Raw genomic sequence first — 14,012 nt, forward strand, 5'->3', positions numbered from 1 at the left:
ATGAGTTGCGAACCAAAAGTAAAATTGCCTACTTAATGAGACAAGATTAGAATTATATTATTATTATTAGTATCCACCAAATAACACGTTATTTCAAGAAAATTTATGTAGTGATAATTATAATTAAAGCAAAAATTTTAAATTTTAATAAAAAGTTTTTTATGGTAAAATTATTGTTTTGGTTAATAATTTTTCTTTACCATTTCACTATTTATTACATCATTTATATTTAATACTAAGGTTTAGTGAATAAAATCTAAAGTATATTATTTTAAATATATAACGCTGTCCGCCATGTTGTTTTATAATACGCTTAAGGAAGCCATTTTGATTTACTAAATGCGCAGTTGCGCGGCCCCGATTGGGTCGGGTATATAAAGGGGCCATGACGTCAGCCACGTAGCTCAATAATTTTTCGTCGTGGTGCAGTGCGGACGTCTGGAATTGTGAAGTGTACTAGAAAATTCTTTTGTGCCTGGTCTGATTCAGGTGTGTAATTATCTCATCCTGCCATATATTAAGCACTATAATAAAAATGGGCTACACTGTGCAAGAAAAATCTATTGTTGATTTTTGTGAAAGTAAAACGGAATCTTTATCTAACTGGGTCCGTAAAGTTAAATGTAAATCCTTAAACGCCAAGACAAAGAGAAAGCGTGATCTAAGAGTAATCGCCATTTTGAGTAATTCACTGTTCCGTGCCGAAAACGAACTTCTCCATAAGCAAAGAGAACGTGCTAGAAGGTGGGCACAAATGCAAGCTGATCTCGGATTAAACACCAAAGAAGAGGAAGCGGCCAAGCAGCAGCGTGAGAAGATAGATAATTTTTGGAAAAACGATCTCAGCGGTCTAGATAATTTTTTTAGAGAGTTAGATAATGTCAAACCAATAGTCAAGCAACAAATATGTGTTAGTCAACTAGGGTGAATAGGTAAAGTGAATTTGTATTTGAATCTGTGATATATGTAGGATGTTTTCTAAATTACAGTCCCATTGCGTTTCGCGTGGGTCTGGATCCGACGGCCGCCATCTTGGCTGCCGCTGGGGCGTGGTCGCAGCTAACTACGAAATGGGTTTGTAACGGTATCATGCATTTAATTAGTTAATTTATTTTAAATTGTTGATGAATATTTCAGTTTTCTATTGTGAAATAGTCTATTGGAATCAAAGTTTTATTCATATTGAATATTAAATTGTAACATATGTTTAAGTATGATGAATAAAAAATATTTTTGAAGTATTAATGTCTTGGATTTTATTTCAAATCATATATTGTTGTTATTGGAATTTCACCCGCCATGTATTATTCCATGAGTCATCACCGACTTGAAGAACGAGGTAGCAGTCGTGAAGGTGACGAAATAGCAGTATGAGAGAGCACTACCACGTGACACTGCAGTGCGGTCTCGTGAGGCTGCTTTAACGGCATGGCTTGCGGCCCTGCATAGAAATATCGACGCGAGCATTTTACATCTCTGCCGGTATCAACTATCAGCCCGCTTTAGGTAAAAGTTAGGAGATTGCGCAATGATTTCATCAGTTATGGAACGAATGTCATGTACCCGTTCGCGGGCATTTTCCATGTGTATTATTTCCGAGTCTCAGAAAGGCAGGGTCGTGGAGTTGGCAACGTGCTCGCTCTACCCACGCTATCCGGCCAACATTGATGAATGGCGTTTATGAGGCAAGCCGAAATTAGCAACATTAAATTGCTCTGGCCAAGATTGTTTTTAGTGTCGGTGAGTCCGAGCCTAACAAACTAGACATGTTAAGATGTATTGTGACAATGTATAATATTTATTATTTGATAAATTTGATTCGAATTGAATTTAAACAGGCCTTGTCAATTGTATAAGTTAACAAAAGTATTTCGAGGATTTAAGTTTTCCTAAAGTATCATTTAGCGCCATGGAAATGACATTATGTACTAATCAATCGCAAAGCATATGGAACCTGGAACAAATGCACTAATTTTATTTTTAAATAAATTTGTAATTATTATTGTATATGATGAACTATTGGCCGAGTATCTTAGTGAAAGCCAAATAATTTTGAAACTAGATGTATGTGAAATAAAAGTAGGTAAAACATTCATATGAGGTAGAAATATTGGTAAGTTTAGACACCTGCTAGAGTTATTGTGTTATAATACAAGTAATAAATATTTGTATCAACTCCACAGCTTATCGCGTGCTTGCGGGATGAACGTTCAAGAATATACATTGATAGATAATCCTATATAAATAAATATATTCCGGAACGATGCTAGCATCCCATTTTGAAATTTATTCATAAAAATCTTAGGGCTACACAAAAACAGACAAAGCGAAGACGTGACTTTGAAACTGTATCTACATTAGAATGATAAACACGGGTGAATAAAAATCAAGATACTAAATAGGTAAGTGGTAAAATCCCTCAACAGGGAGAACTCCACGTCGTCAAATTCTACAGAACTGGTTTACTATCATACTTCCTGAAACTTGCTAATGATGGAATACTTGGTAACATACTTCATTATGAAGATTTATCATATTATGAATCTCCTTGACGGGACAACCGTCTTCGTTGTGTTAAAAAATATGTCCAGGTCATAAGATCCTCCATTGAAGACTTTGCAGTGGAGGAAGAACACAATTCTCATACTTAAGGGTGGCCGTTGGCAGACTGAAAAGTGACCCGAGCTAATCACCTGACACCATTGTAGTGAATGCATCTTAGCAACGGAAAATTAAAGATACAATTGAACCTGATCCACGCCTAAGCTTGGATCGCTTGTACGGTAACATAGCTGATTAGCAGTTAATAACATTATATTACAATTTAATCAGACAATTGAAGAATGAAATTGTAGGTATTTAAGTCTGTTCTATTTTATAATTTTTTAGCCCAGGTTCCATTAGACATACTTATATATATTATAATTTTTTATTGACCCAAGCCTGACTGGCCAGCGGACTGATAGTTGGATTTCTCAAAATTGTCATTCTTAAAATTCTTCTGCTACACCTACTTGACTAGATCCAGTTATTAAATCGACTGCTAAGCTTTTCCGTGGAATGATTGGACTCATCAAGGAATTATAATAACCGGTATACAATAGGAATCCTACTTATTCAACAGATAAGTGTATATTCTCTAAATCTTCGCATGATTGGAAAGTTGAAATTATTATTATTTCACGAATTTTTGAGCGGAAATGTCCTTGTTTGGTGGACATAGCTAAATATTTTTATGGTTAACAATATAATGGAAGTAATGAAATTGTGTATAGAGTTATAAAACGTATAAAGAATGATTTTGGAATTAAGTGAATCTAGTAAATACAATTAAGTAAAATATTCAAAGGTAAGTGGCCTAAACAAGAGTTGCTACCACCAGCGAGTATGTTATATATTAGAATGGTATGCCTTTATGGCAGGTGGTAATAAGCTTATTTTCAGATATCATAAATGTAAAGTTATAGCGAACCCAACTATACACAGCATAGTCTTAAGCGATTTACTTGAACGATATCTACCTACAATAAAGTTTATCAAAAACATAACCTCTTAATATTGTAACACCGAGGATGGAAATATAAGCTTCTATGTGAATGTTGTCAAGGAAGTGATGAAAGGTACGAGAATGCTTGCATGTTGCTTTTATACAATTAAACATTGAGATTGATCTCTATTAGCTTTGAACATTTTGTATATAGTTTTTTTTTTGGAATACTCAAAATGATAGGACACGATGTAATGCTATTTAGAAAGGTCTAGAATACAACCAATTCGCCACCTGTAGTTGAAGAAAGGCTACGCATACGCTACATCTTGAAAACTATATTACATGCTTGGGCTTTATAATAAACCAGGAAAGTTGTCTGACCGAAAAGAATATGTATGATAATTTCTGGATTAAAATGTATTTTCCAAATTGCCGTGTGACGTGGCGACCTACCGATGAAATATAGTTTTGCAGTCTGAATACAGGAATGCAGAACATTTCCAAAGGGATGTTTTAAGACAAAACTGTATGGTATGAGTAATTTATGTTTTCCCTTTAATTTTACAATTGAACAGTATGATCGAAAAACTGAAAAGTTTCTGCTATCTTCTAAGAGAAATGTGCCTATGCTGATTGACTATGCAAAAGGTTATAGTATAAAGTGCTTATTGAAAGAAAAGTTATTTCGAGTCCATTGTAAATGGAAGTACACTTAAACAAAATTATACAAAAGGGTAACGATTGTTTAGAAAGCCTAAAATGCTGTAAAAGAGAGAATAATTAAATAGATCATGAATAACTTTTTTGTAAGTAGAAATGAAATGTAATGCGAAATGACGTCTTATAACTGTTTATGTAGTATTTAGTTTTAAATACAATTTGTTGCAGTGGTGTTCAACTACATGATCAAGGTGCTAAATTAGTTTGGTACCTACTAACACTAGTTATATCAAGAAAAATTTGTACAAGAAAACTAAACAATGGCAAAGCAAATTATGACAACCAGTTACATGAAAATACTTTTAAGCATATGCTAAATTATGGCATGAAAATTTGTTACAATGTTATTATACAAAGGATATCAATTACGGATGTTTACAACTTGAGATGAATTGATTGATTTTTATCAAATTCGATAAAAGCAGTGCGCAAAGCAATGAATCATTACGCTTGAGCCCCCAGCTATCTACAATTTTATGGTCTCGTTTGAACTCTCAAATTTGCAACTGGTGTGAATGATCTAATTCTACTCTTAAATTACAACATAGATACAGTTATATAGGTATATTCCAGCTTTTCCAACAAGGCAAGTTTTGTTTACCTGGGAGTATTTTTTTTGTATACTCGTAACATTTGAATAAAATTACATAAACTATGTAAATTTAGTCCTCAACTTCTGAATGACTGCTGATTACAATTCGTTATTTTAATTTTATTAATGTGCTTGCTCGCATGCCTCCCTGCCTGTGACTGTTACTGGGGTTAAATCCAGTGTTACTCTGGCTCATGTGATTGTAGTTCCAAAGTTTCACGAGGTTTATACGCTCTCCATAGGCGAAGGATCTACGCTCGCTTGCCGGCGTGCTTGTCTGAAAATTTTATACGTACTTGCGGACAGATTTTGTTTGGTCCGCCGGAAAACTTCCCCCGATTCGTCAGTTGAAAGCGGATACAGCTTACGAGAACGGAAAGCTGATGCGGCAGCTTGTCTGCAAGTTGCACAATGCTCCGTCATGTTAGCGGCTAGGAGAATGCTCCAGCTTGTTTAGTGATCCCGCTTGTCTGCGGGCTGGCGAGTGACCCGGCCTGTCTGCGGGCTGGCGAGTGACCCGGCCTGTCTGCGGTCTGGCGAGTGACCCGGCCTGTCTGCGGGCTGGCGAGTGACCCGGCCTGTCTGCGGGCTGGCGAGTGACCCGGCCTGTCTGCGGGCTGGCGAGTGACCCGGCCTGTCTGCGGGCTGGCGAGTGACCCGGCCTGTCTGAGGGCTGGCGAGTGACCCGGCCTGTCTGAGGGCTGGCGAGTGACCCGGCCTGTCTGAGGGCTGGCGAGTGACCCGGCCTGTCTGCGGGCTGGCGAGTGACCCGGCCTGTCTGCGGGCTGGCAACCAATCAGAATTTTCGAGCTTGGCATGTGACTCGACCTGACTGCGGGCTTGCGAGCGACCCGACCCGTCTGCGGGCTGGCGAGCGACCCGACCCGTCTGCGGGTTGGCGAGCGACCCGACCCGTCTGCGGGCTGGCGAGCTACCCGGCCTATCTGCGGGCTGGCGAGCGACCCGACCCGTCTGCGGGAGGCAAGCAATCAGAATTTTTGAGCTTTTCATGTGACTCTACCTGACTGCGGGCTGGCGAGTCACTCGACCTCACTGCGGGCCCCCGAGTGACCAGAACTGTTTGCGGGCTGGCAAGCAATCAGAATTTTCGAGCTTGGCATCTGACCCGACCTATCTGCGGGCTGGCGAGTGACCCGGCCTGTCTGCGGGCTGGCGAGTGACCCGGCCTGTCTGCGGGCTGGCGAGTGACCCGGCCTGTCTGCGGGCTGGCGAGTGACCCGGCCTGTCTGCGGGCTGGCGAGTGACCCGGCCTGTCTGCGGGCTGGCGAGTGACCCGGCCTGTCTGCGGGCTGGCGAGTGACCCGACCTGACTGCGGGCTGGCGAGTCACTCGACCTCACTGCGGGCCCCCGAGTGACCCGACCTGCCTGCGAGCTGGCGAGCGACCCGACCTGTCTGCGGGCTGGCGAGCGACCCGACCTGTCTGCGGGCTGGCGAGCGACCCGACCTGTCTGCGGGCTGGCGAGCGACCCGACCCGTCTGCGGGCTGACGAGCGACTCGACCTGTCTGCGGGCTGACGAGCGACTCGACCTGTCTGCGGGCTGACGAGCGACTCGACCTGTCTGCGGGCTGACGAGCGACTCGACCTGTCTGCGGGCTGACGAGCGACTCGACCTGTCTGCGGGCTGACGAGCGACCGACCTGTCTGCGGGCTGACGAGCGACTCGACCTGTCTGCGGGCTGACGAGCGACTCGACCTGTCTGCGGGCTGACGAGCGACTCGACCTGTCTGCGGGCTGACGAGCGACTCGACCTGTCTGCGGGCTGACGAGCGACTCGACCTGTCTGCGGGCTGACGAGCGACTCGACCTGTCTGCGGGCTGACGAGCGACTCGACCTCACTGCGGGCTGACGAGTGATCCGGCCTGTGTGCGGACTGGACTCTGACTGCTGCGGGTTGCAGATTGATGCGGGCTAATCTTCTATGACGGCTATTTGAGTGGCCATTATCTTTTCCAAAGGCAGTTTACTTCACCTCCACGCCTTAATAGCCTCAGCTTCACGACTAGGCAGCTTCAGTTCCACTTGTTTGCTTCAGCTACGCATCGACTGTTCTCTTCTTCAGGTTTTCCGTGGGCAGCTAAACTACCAGACAGACACCCACATCATGTGACTCTACCTGACTGCGGGCTGGCGAGTCACTCGACCTCACTGCGGGCCCCCGAGTGACCCGACCTGTCTGCGGGCTGGCGAGCGACCCGACCTGTCTGGGGGCTGGCGAGCGACCCGACCTGTCTGCGGGCTGGCGAGCGACCCGACCTGTCTGCGGGCTGGCGAGCGACCCGACCTTTCTGCGGGCTGGCGAGCGACCCGACCTTTCTGCGGGCTGGCGAGCGACCCGACCTGTCTGCGGGCTGACGAGCGACCCGACCTGTCTGCGGGCTGACGAGCGACTCGACCTGTCTGCGGGCTGACGAGCGACTCGACCTGTCTGCGGGCTGACGAGCGACTCGACCTGTCTGCGGGCTGACGAGCGACTCGACCTGTCTGCGGGCTGACGAGCGACTCGACCTGTCTGCGGGCTGACGAGCGACTCGACCTCACTGCGGGCTGACGAGTGATCCGGCCTGTGTGCGGACTGGACTCTGACTGCTGCGGGTTGCAGATTGATGCGGGCTAATCTTCTATGACGGCTATTTGAGTGGCCATTATCTTTTCCAAAGGCAGTTTACTTCACCTCCACGCCTTAATAGCCTCAGCTTCACGACTAGGCAGCTTCAGTTCCACTTGTTTGCTTCAGCTACGCATCGACTGTTCTCTTCTTCAGGTTTTCCGTGGGCAGCTAAACTACCAGACAGACACCCACTTCATGTGACTCTACCTGACTGCGGGCTGGCGAGTCACTCGACCTCACTGCGGGCCCCCGAGTGACCCGACCTGTCTGCGGGCTGGCGAGCGACCCGACCTGTCTGCGGGCTGGCGAGCGACCCGACCTGTCTGCGGGCTGGCGAGCGACCCGACCTGTCTGCGGGCTGGCGAGCGACCCGACCTGTCTGCGGGCTGGCGAGCGACCCGACCTGTCTGCGGGCTGGCGAGCGACCCGACCTGTCTGCGGGCTGGCGAGCGACCCGACCTGTCTGCGGGCTGGCGAGCGACCCGACCTGTCTGCGGGCTGGCGAGCGACCCGACCTGTCTGCGGGCTGGCGAGCGACCCGACCTGTCTGCGGGCTGGCGAGCGACCCGACCTGTCTGCGGGCTGGCGAGCGACCCGACCTGTCTGCGGGCTGGCGAGCGACCCGACCTGTCTGCGGGCTGGCGAGCGACCCGACCTGTCTGCGGGCTGACGAGCGACTCGACCTGTCTGCGGGCTGACGAGCGACTCGACCTCACTGCGGGCTGACGAGTGATCCGGCCTGTGTGCGGACTGGACTCTGACTGCTGCGGGTTGCAGATTGATGCGGGCTAATCTTCTATGACGGCTATTTGAGTGGCCATTATCTTTTCCAAAGGCAGTTTACTTCACCTCCACGCCTTAATAGCCTCAGCTTCACGACTAGGCAGCTTCAGTTCCACTTGTTTGCTTCAGCTACGCATCGACTGTTCTCTTCTTCAGGTTTTCCGTGGGCAGCTAAACTACCAGACAGACACCCACTTCAACACCTTCACGCTGTCAGGCTACCCCCAAGAACGGCACTCTGCTGCAGTTTGCTGCCAGTCTTCAGCACCGAGCTGCAGCCTAACTGCCTTCTACTTCAGCACATCGGTACGGTGTTACAGCGCCCTGACCTCGTCACACTAGTACAGACAGAGCGCTCCGGCTTCGTCACACCGGCGCAGTCTTCAACCGCCAGACTTCGGTGCAGTTTGTCTTCTCTCATTCTCGGCCACACCAGTCGACTTCGGCACTGCGCCCTGACTTCGGCACAGCGACCCGACTTCGTTACACCGGTGCAGTCAACACTGCGTCTCGACTGGGACATACTGGTGCAGTCACACTGCGCCTCGACTGCGACACATCCGTGCAGTTACACTGCGCCTGGACTGCGACACATCCGTGCAGTCACACTGCGCCTCGACTGCGACACATCCGTGCAGTCACACTGCGCCTCGACTGCGACACATCCGTGCAGTCACACTGCGCCTCGACTGCGACACATCCGTGCAGTCACACTGCGCCTCGACTGCGACACATCCGTGCAGTCACACTGCGCCTCGACTGCGACACATCCGTGCAGTCACACTGCGCCTCGACTGCGACACATCCGTGCAGTCACACAGCATCGTGACTGCGACACACAGGTGCTGTCTTCAAGCGGCCAGACTTTGTTTTCTCTCATTCTTGGCCTCACTACCCTCATTCTTGGCCTCACTACCCTCATTCTTGGCCTCACCACCCTGACTTCGGCCCTGCGCCCCGACTTCGGCCCTGCGCCCCGACTTTGGCCCTGCGCCCCGACTTCGGCCCTGCGCCCCGACTTCGGCACAGCGACCCGACTTCGGCCCTGCGCCCCGACTTCGGCACAGCGACCCGACTTCGGCACAGCGACCCGACTTCGGCACAGCGTCTCAACTGCGACACACCGGTGCATTCATACTGCGCCTCGATTGCGACACATCCGTCCAGGCACACAGCGACTCAACTTAGTCACACCGGCGCAGTCACACAGCGTCTCAACTGCGACACACCGGTGCATTCACCGTCCAGGCACACAGCGACTCAACTTAGTCACACCGGCGCAGTCACACAGCGTCTCAACTGCGACACACCGGTGCATTCATACTGCGCCTCGATTGCGACACATCCGTCCATGCACACAGCACCTCGATTGGGACACACAGGTGCAGTCACACACACCACCCCGACTTCGTCGCACCGGTGTAGTCACACAGCTCCCCGACTTCGTCACACTGGTCAATCTTCCAGCGACTTCGGTACGTCGGTGCAGTTTCTCTTATCCCATTCTTGGTCACACCGCCTTGACTTCTGCACTGCATCCTGACTTCGGCACTGCTCCCTGACTGTTTTCTTAACTTTATTTAAATTTCAGTCCAATTTAAAAATAAGTTGCAGGTAAACTTTAATAATAACATTTATTACAGGTTTTCTTATAATAAAATAATAAAAATTACAATGAAAAGCTTATTATGTTTGAATATTTTATAGTTAATATTTTAAATCTTGCTAATTATAGAGATAAAATAGATATACCTATAGACGAACGGTTTTGGAGCACATTTAAAAATTTCTTATTTTAATTTATTTCCTTTTTTTTTAATGTATTTTTTTTTTAGGAATTAGCCAGAGGTAAAAATTTTACTAATATATTTGCTTTATTTTTGAGATTAATATTCTAACTCTCCCATATTTCGCTTATATAATAAAAATTTTTGTAGCTGACTTATTTGAATAGTGTTTAATAGATTAATTAATTTATGCTTCACACAATGACATTGTTGAAAATAGGGGAAAATCTTGAATATTTGTCAACTAGATTGTTCTGGCCTAAGATGAACAATACCGCCAGTAATCTGTATACACGAGTAGGTCACAGCACAAAAAATCTGTTGCGACGATAATGTGATGACTAAAGATGACAGTATTAAAATGTAACTGAAGTTATTATAATGAACGCAACGCAGAATATTATTTACGAGGAAATACATTTGAGTATACTATAAAGGGATCACATACAAATTATCTTCATAAGGTACATGATGTCAATGTAGTGTAAAAATATAAGATTAAAGTATAACTACAGTCAAAAACTGAACTACTACATTGTAAAATTTTACAGGCAATATGACATGCAGAAAAGCATTTTGTGAGAGAATAAAATAACAATTGTAGCGGTTCGAAGGTGAAGTCTAGGCCAAAGAGTGTCAATGATGAACATTTAAAAAAAATGTATGAAGATGTAGACAAAGGACAGAAGGTCGTTTTTTTTATTTATAATAATTTCGACAAACAAAAATTTATATATAAATAAAAAATTAAAAAGCGAAGTCAACAAAAGGTAATGCATGAATAAAAATGAACGCTAAAGATTAGAAACCGAAAATTTGAGGAAATTTCGAATGTAAACGAAAATGATTGTAAGCGGAAGACTCGGAAATGAAGAGTGAAGAAAATACAATTGGAGTGTGAAGAGCATGTATGGAACTGTGAACTTAAACTGTGAAGACTGAAAACTACTGTTGAAGAACGAAGACTGAAGAACGAGGGCGGCGTGTGAAGACCGAAGACCGAGGGCTACGGGTGAAGACTGAAGACCGACGACCGAGGGCTACGGCAACGAATGAAGACCGAGGGCGACGGAAGAAGAGTGAAAACTGAAAACCGAGGGCGACAGGTAAAGACTGAAGACCGACGGCTACGGGTGACGACTGAAGATCGACGGCTACGGATGAAGACGAAGATCGACGGCTACGGGTGAAGACCGAAGATCGACGGCTACGGGTGAAGACCGAAGACCGAGGGCTACGGGTGAAGACCGAAGATCGACAGCTACGGGTGAAGACCGAAGACCGAGAGCTACGAGTGAAGACCGAAGACCGAGGGCTACGAGTGAAGACCGAAGACCGAGGGCTACGAGTGAAGACCGAAGACCGAGGGCTACGAGTGAGGACCGAAGACCGAGGGCTACGGCGGCGATTGAAGACCGAGGGCTACGAGTGAAGACCGAAGACCGAGGGCTACGAGTGAAGACCGAAGACCGAGGGCTACGAGTGAAGACCGAAGACCGAGGGCTACGAGTGAAGACCGAAGACCGAGGGCTACGAGTGAAGACCGATGATCGACGGCTACGGGTGACGACCGAAGACCGAGGGCGACGGGTGACGACTGAAGATCGACGGCTATGGGTGAAGACGAAGATCGACGGCTACGGGTGAAGACCGAGGGCGACGGAAGAAGATTGAAGACTGAAAACCGAGGGCGACAGGTAAAGACTGAAGACTGAGGGCGACGGAAGAAGAGTGAAGACTGAAAACCGAGGGCGACAGGTAAAGACTGAAGACCGAAGACCTGGGGGCGACGGATGAAGACCGACGATCGACAGCTACGGGTGAAGACCGAAGACCGAGGGCGACGGGTGAAGACTGAAGATCGACGGCTACGGGTGAAGACGAAGACCAAAGACTGAGAGCGACGGATGAAGACCGAAGACCGAGGGCGACGGATGGAGACCGAAGACCGAGGGCGACGGGTGACGACTGAAGATCGACGGCTACGGGTGAAGACGAAGATCGACGGCTACGGGTGAAGACCGAAGATCGACGGCTACGGGTGAAGACCGAAAATCGACGGCTACGGGTGAAGACCGAAGACCGAGGGCTACGGCGGCGATTGAAGACCAAGGGCGACGAGTGAAGACTGAAGACAGAAGGCTACGGGTGAGGACCGAAGACCGAGGGCTACGTGAGAAGACCGAAGACCGAGGGCTACGTGTGAAGACCGAAGACTGAGGGCTACGTGTGAAGACCGAAGAAAGAGGGCTACGGGTGAAGACTGAAGACCGACGGCTACGGGTGAAGACTGAAGACCGACGGCTACGGGTGAAGACCGAAGATCGACAGCTACGGGTGAAGACGAAGATCGACGGCTACGGGTGAAGACCGAAGATCGACGGCTACGGGTGAAGACCGAAGATCGACGGCTACGGGTGAAGACCGAAGATCGACGGCTACGGGTGAAGACCGAAGACCGAGGGCTACTGGTGAAGACCGAAGACCGAGGGCTACGGGTGAAGACCGAAGACCGAGGGCTACGGGTGAAGACCGAAGACCGAGGGCTACGGGTGAAGACCGAAGACCGAGGGCTACGGGTGAAGACCGAAGACCGAGGGCTACGGGTGAAGACCGAAGATCGACAGCTACGGGTGAAGACCGAAAACCGAGAGCTACGGCGGCGATTGAAGACCAAGGGCGACGAGTGAAGACCGAAGATCGACGGCTACGGGTGAAGACCGAAGACCGAGGGCTACGGCGGCGATTGAAGACCAAGGGCGACGAGTGAAGACTGAAGACAGAAGGCTACGTCTGAGGACCGAAGACCGAGGGCTACGTGTGAAGACCGAAGACCGAGGGCTACGTGTGAAGACCGAAGACCGAGGGCTACGTGTGAAGACCGAAGACCGAGGGCTACGGGTGAAGACTGAAGACCGACGGCTACGGGTGAAGACTGAAGACCGACGGCTACGGGTGAAGACGAAGATCGACGGCTACGGGTGAAGACGAAGATCGACGGCTACGGATGAAGACCGAAGATCGACGGCTACGGGTGAAGACCGAAGATCGACGGCTACGGGTGAAGACCGAAGATCGACGGCTACGGGTGAAGACCGAAGACCGAGGGCTACGGGTGAAGACCGAAGACCGAGGGCTACGGGTGAAGACCGAAGATCGACGGCTACGGGTGAAGACCGAAGATCGACGGCTACGGGTGAAGACCGAAGATCGACGGCTACGGGTGAAGACCGAAGATCGACGGCTACGGGTGAAGACCGAAGATCGACGGCTACGGGTGAAGACCGAAGACCGAGGGCTACGGGTGAAGACCGAAGATCGAGGGCTACGGCGGCGATTGAAGACCAAGGGCGACGAGTGAAGACTGAAGACAGAAGGCTACGGGTGAGGACCGAAGACCGAGGGCTACGGGTGAGGACCGAAGACCAAGGGCTACGGGTGAAGACCGAAGATCGACAGCTACGGGTGAAGACGAAGATCGACGGCTACGGGTGAAGACGAAGATCGACGGCTACGGGTGAAGACCGAAGATCGACGGCTACGGGTGAAGACCGAAGATCGACGGCTACGGGTGAAGACCGAAGATCGACGGCTACGGGTGAAGACCGAAGACCGAGGGCTACGGGTGAAGACCGAAGACCGAGGGCTACGGGTGAAGACCGAAGATCGACGGCTACGGGTGAAGACCGAAGATCGACGGCTACGGGTGAACCGAAGATCGACGGCTACGGGTGAAGACCGAAGACCGAGGGCTACGGGTGAAGACCGAAGACCGAGAGCTACGGTGGCGATTGAAGACCAAGGGCGACGAGTGAAGACTGAAGACAGAAGGCTACGGGTGAGGACCGAAGACCGAGGGCTACGTGTGAAGACCGAAGACCGAGGGCGACGGAAGAAGAGTGAAAACTGAAAACCGAGGGCGACAGGTAAAGACTGAAGACCGACGGCTACGGGTGACGACTGAAGATCGACGGCTACGGATGAAGACGAAGATCGACGGCTACG

At 48.8% G+C, this 14,012-nt stretch overlaps 1 protein-coding gene and 2 long non-coding RNA genes across 6 annotated transcripts; 2 read left to right on the top strand and 1 right to left on the bottom strand.

Annotated features, from left to right (window-relative positions):
* Positions 1 to 220: 220 nt before the first annotated feature.
* On the top strand, positions 221 to 4,875 carry LOC116773307 (uncharacterized). 4 transcript variants are annotated; one of them, XR_009753745.1, is made up of 4 exons: positions 221 to 489; positions 990 to 2,113; positions 2,184 to 4,296; positions 4,379 to 4,875. It is a non-coding gene; the product is annotated as an uncharacterized LOC116773307 (long non-coding RNA). The 4 variants fall into 4 exon arrangements; XR_004353700.2 differs by having other exon boundaries at positions 990 to 1,506; positions 1,607 to 4,296; XR_009753744.1 differs by having other exon boundaries at positions 990 to 4,296.
* LOC116773306 (uncharacterized) lies at positions 484 to 968 on the top strand. The gene has a single exon (XM_032665734.2). It carries the CDS (start codon positions 536 to 538, stop codon positions 926 to 928), a length of 393 nt encoding a protein of 130 aa, XP_032521625.1. The 5' UTR covers positions 484 to 535; the 3' UTR covers positions 929 to 968.
* A 5,306-nt stretch (positions 4,876 to 10,181) lies between the features above and the next one.
* Positions 10,182 to 12,445, bottom strand: LOC133320372 (uncharacterized). The gene is made up of 2 exons (XR_009753747.1): positions 11,843 to 12,445; positions 10,182 to 11,787 (listed from the first exon to the last, which is right to left on the bottom strand). It is a non-coding gene; the product is annotated as an uncharacterized LOC133320372 (long non-coding RNA).
* Between the last annotated feature and the right edge of the window lie 1,567 nt (positions 12,446 to 14,012).

This window comes from Danaus plexippus, assembly GCF_018135715.1.
Source record: "Danaus plexippus chromosome 18 unlocalized genomic scaffold, MEX_DaPlex mxdp_20, whole genome shotgun sequence".
Taxonomy (NCBI): domain Eukaryota; kingdom Metazoa; phylum Arthropoda; class Insecta; order Lepidoptera; family Nymphalidae; genus Danaus; species Danaus plexippus.

Coding starts and splice junctions, on each gene's coding strand:
- LOC116773306 (XM_032665734.2), top strand. CDS start 536: ATGGGCTACACTGTGCAAGAAAAATCTATTGTTGATTTTTGTGAAAGT.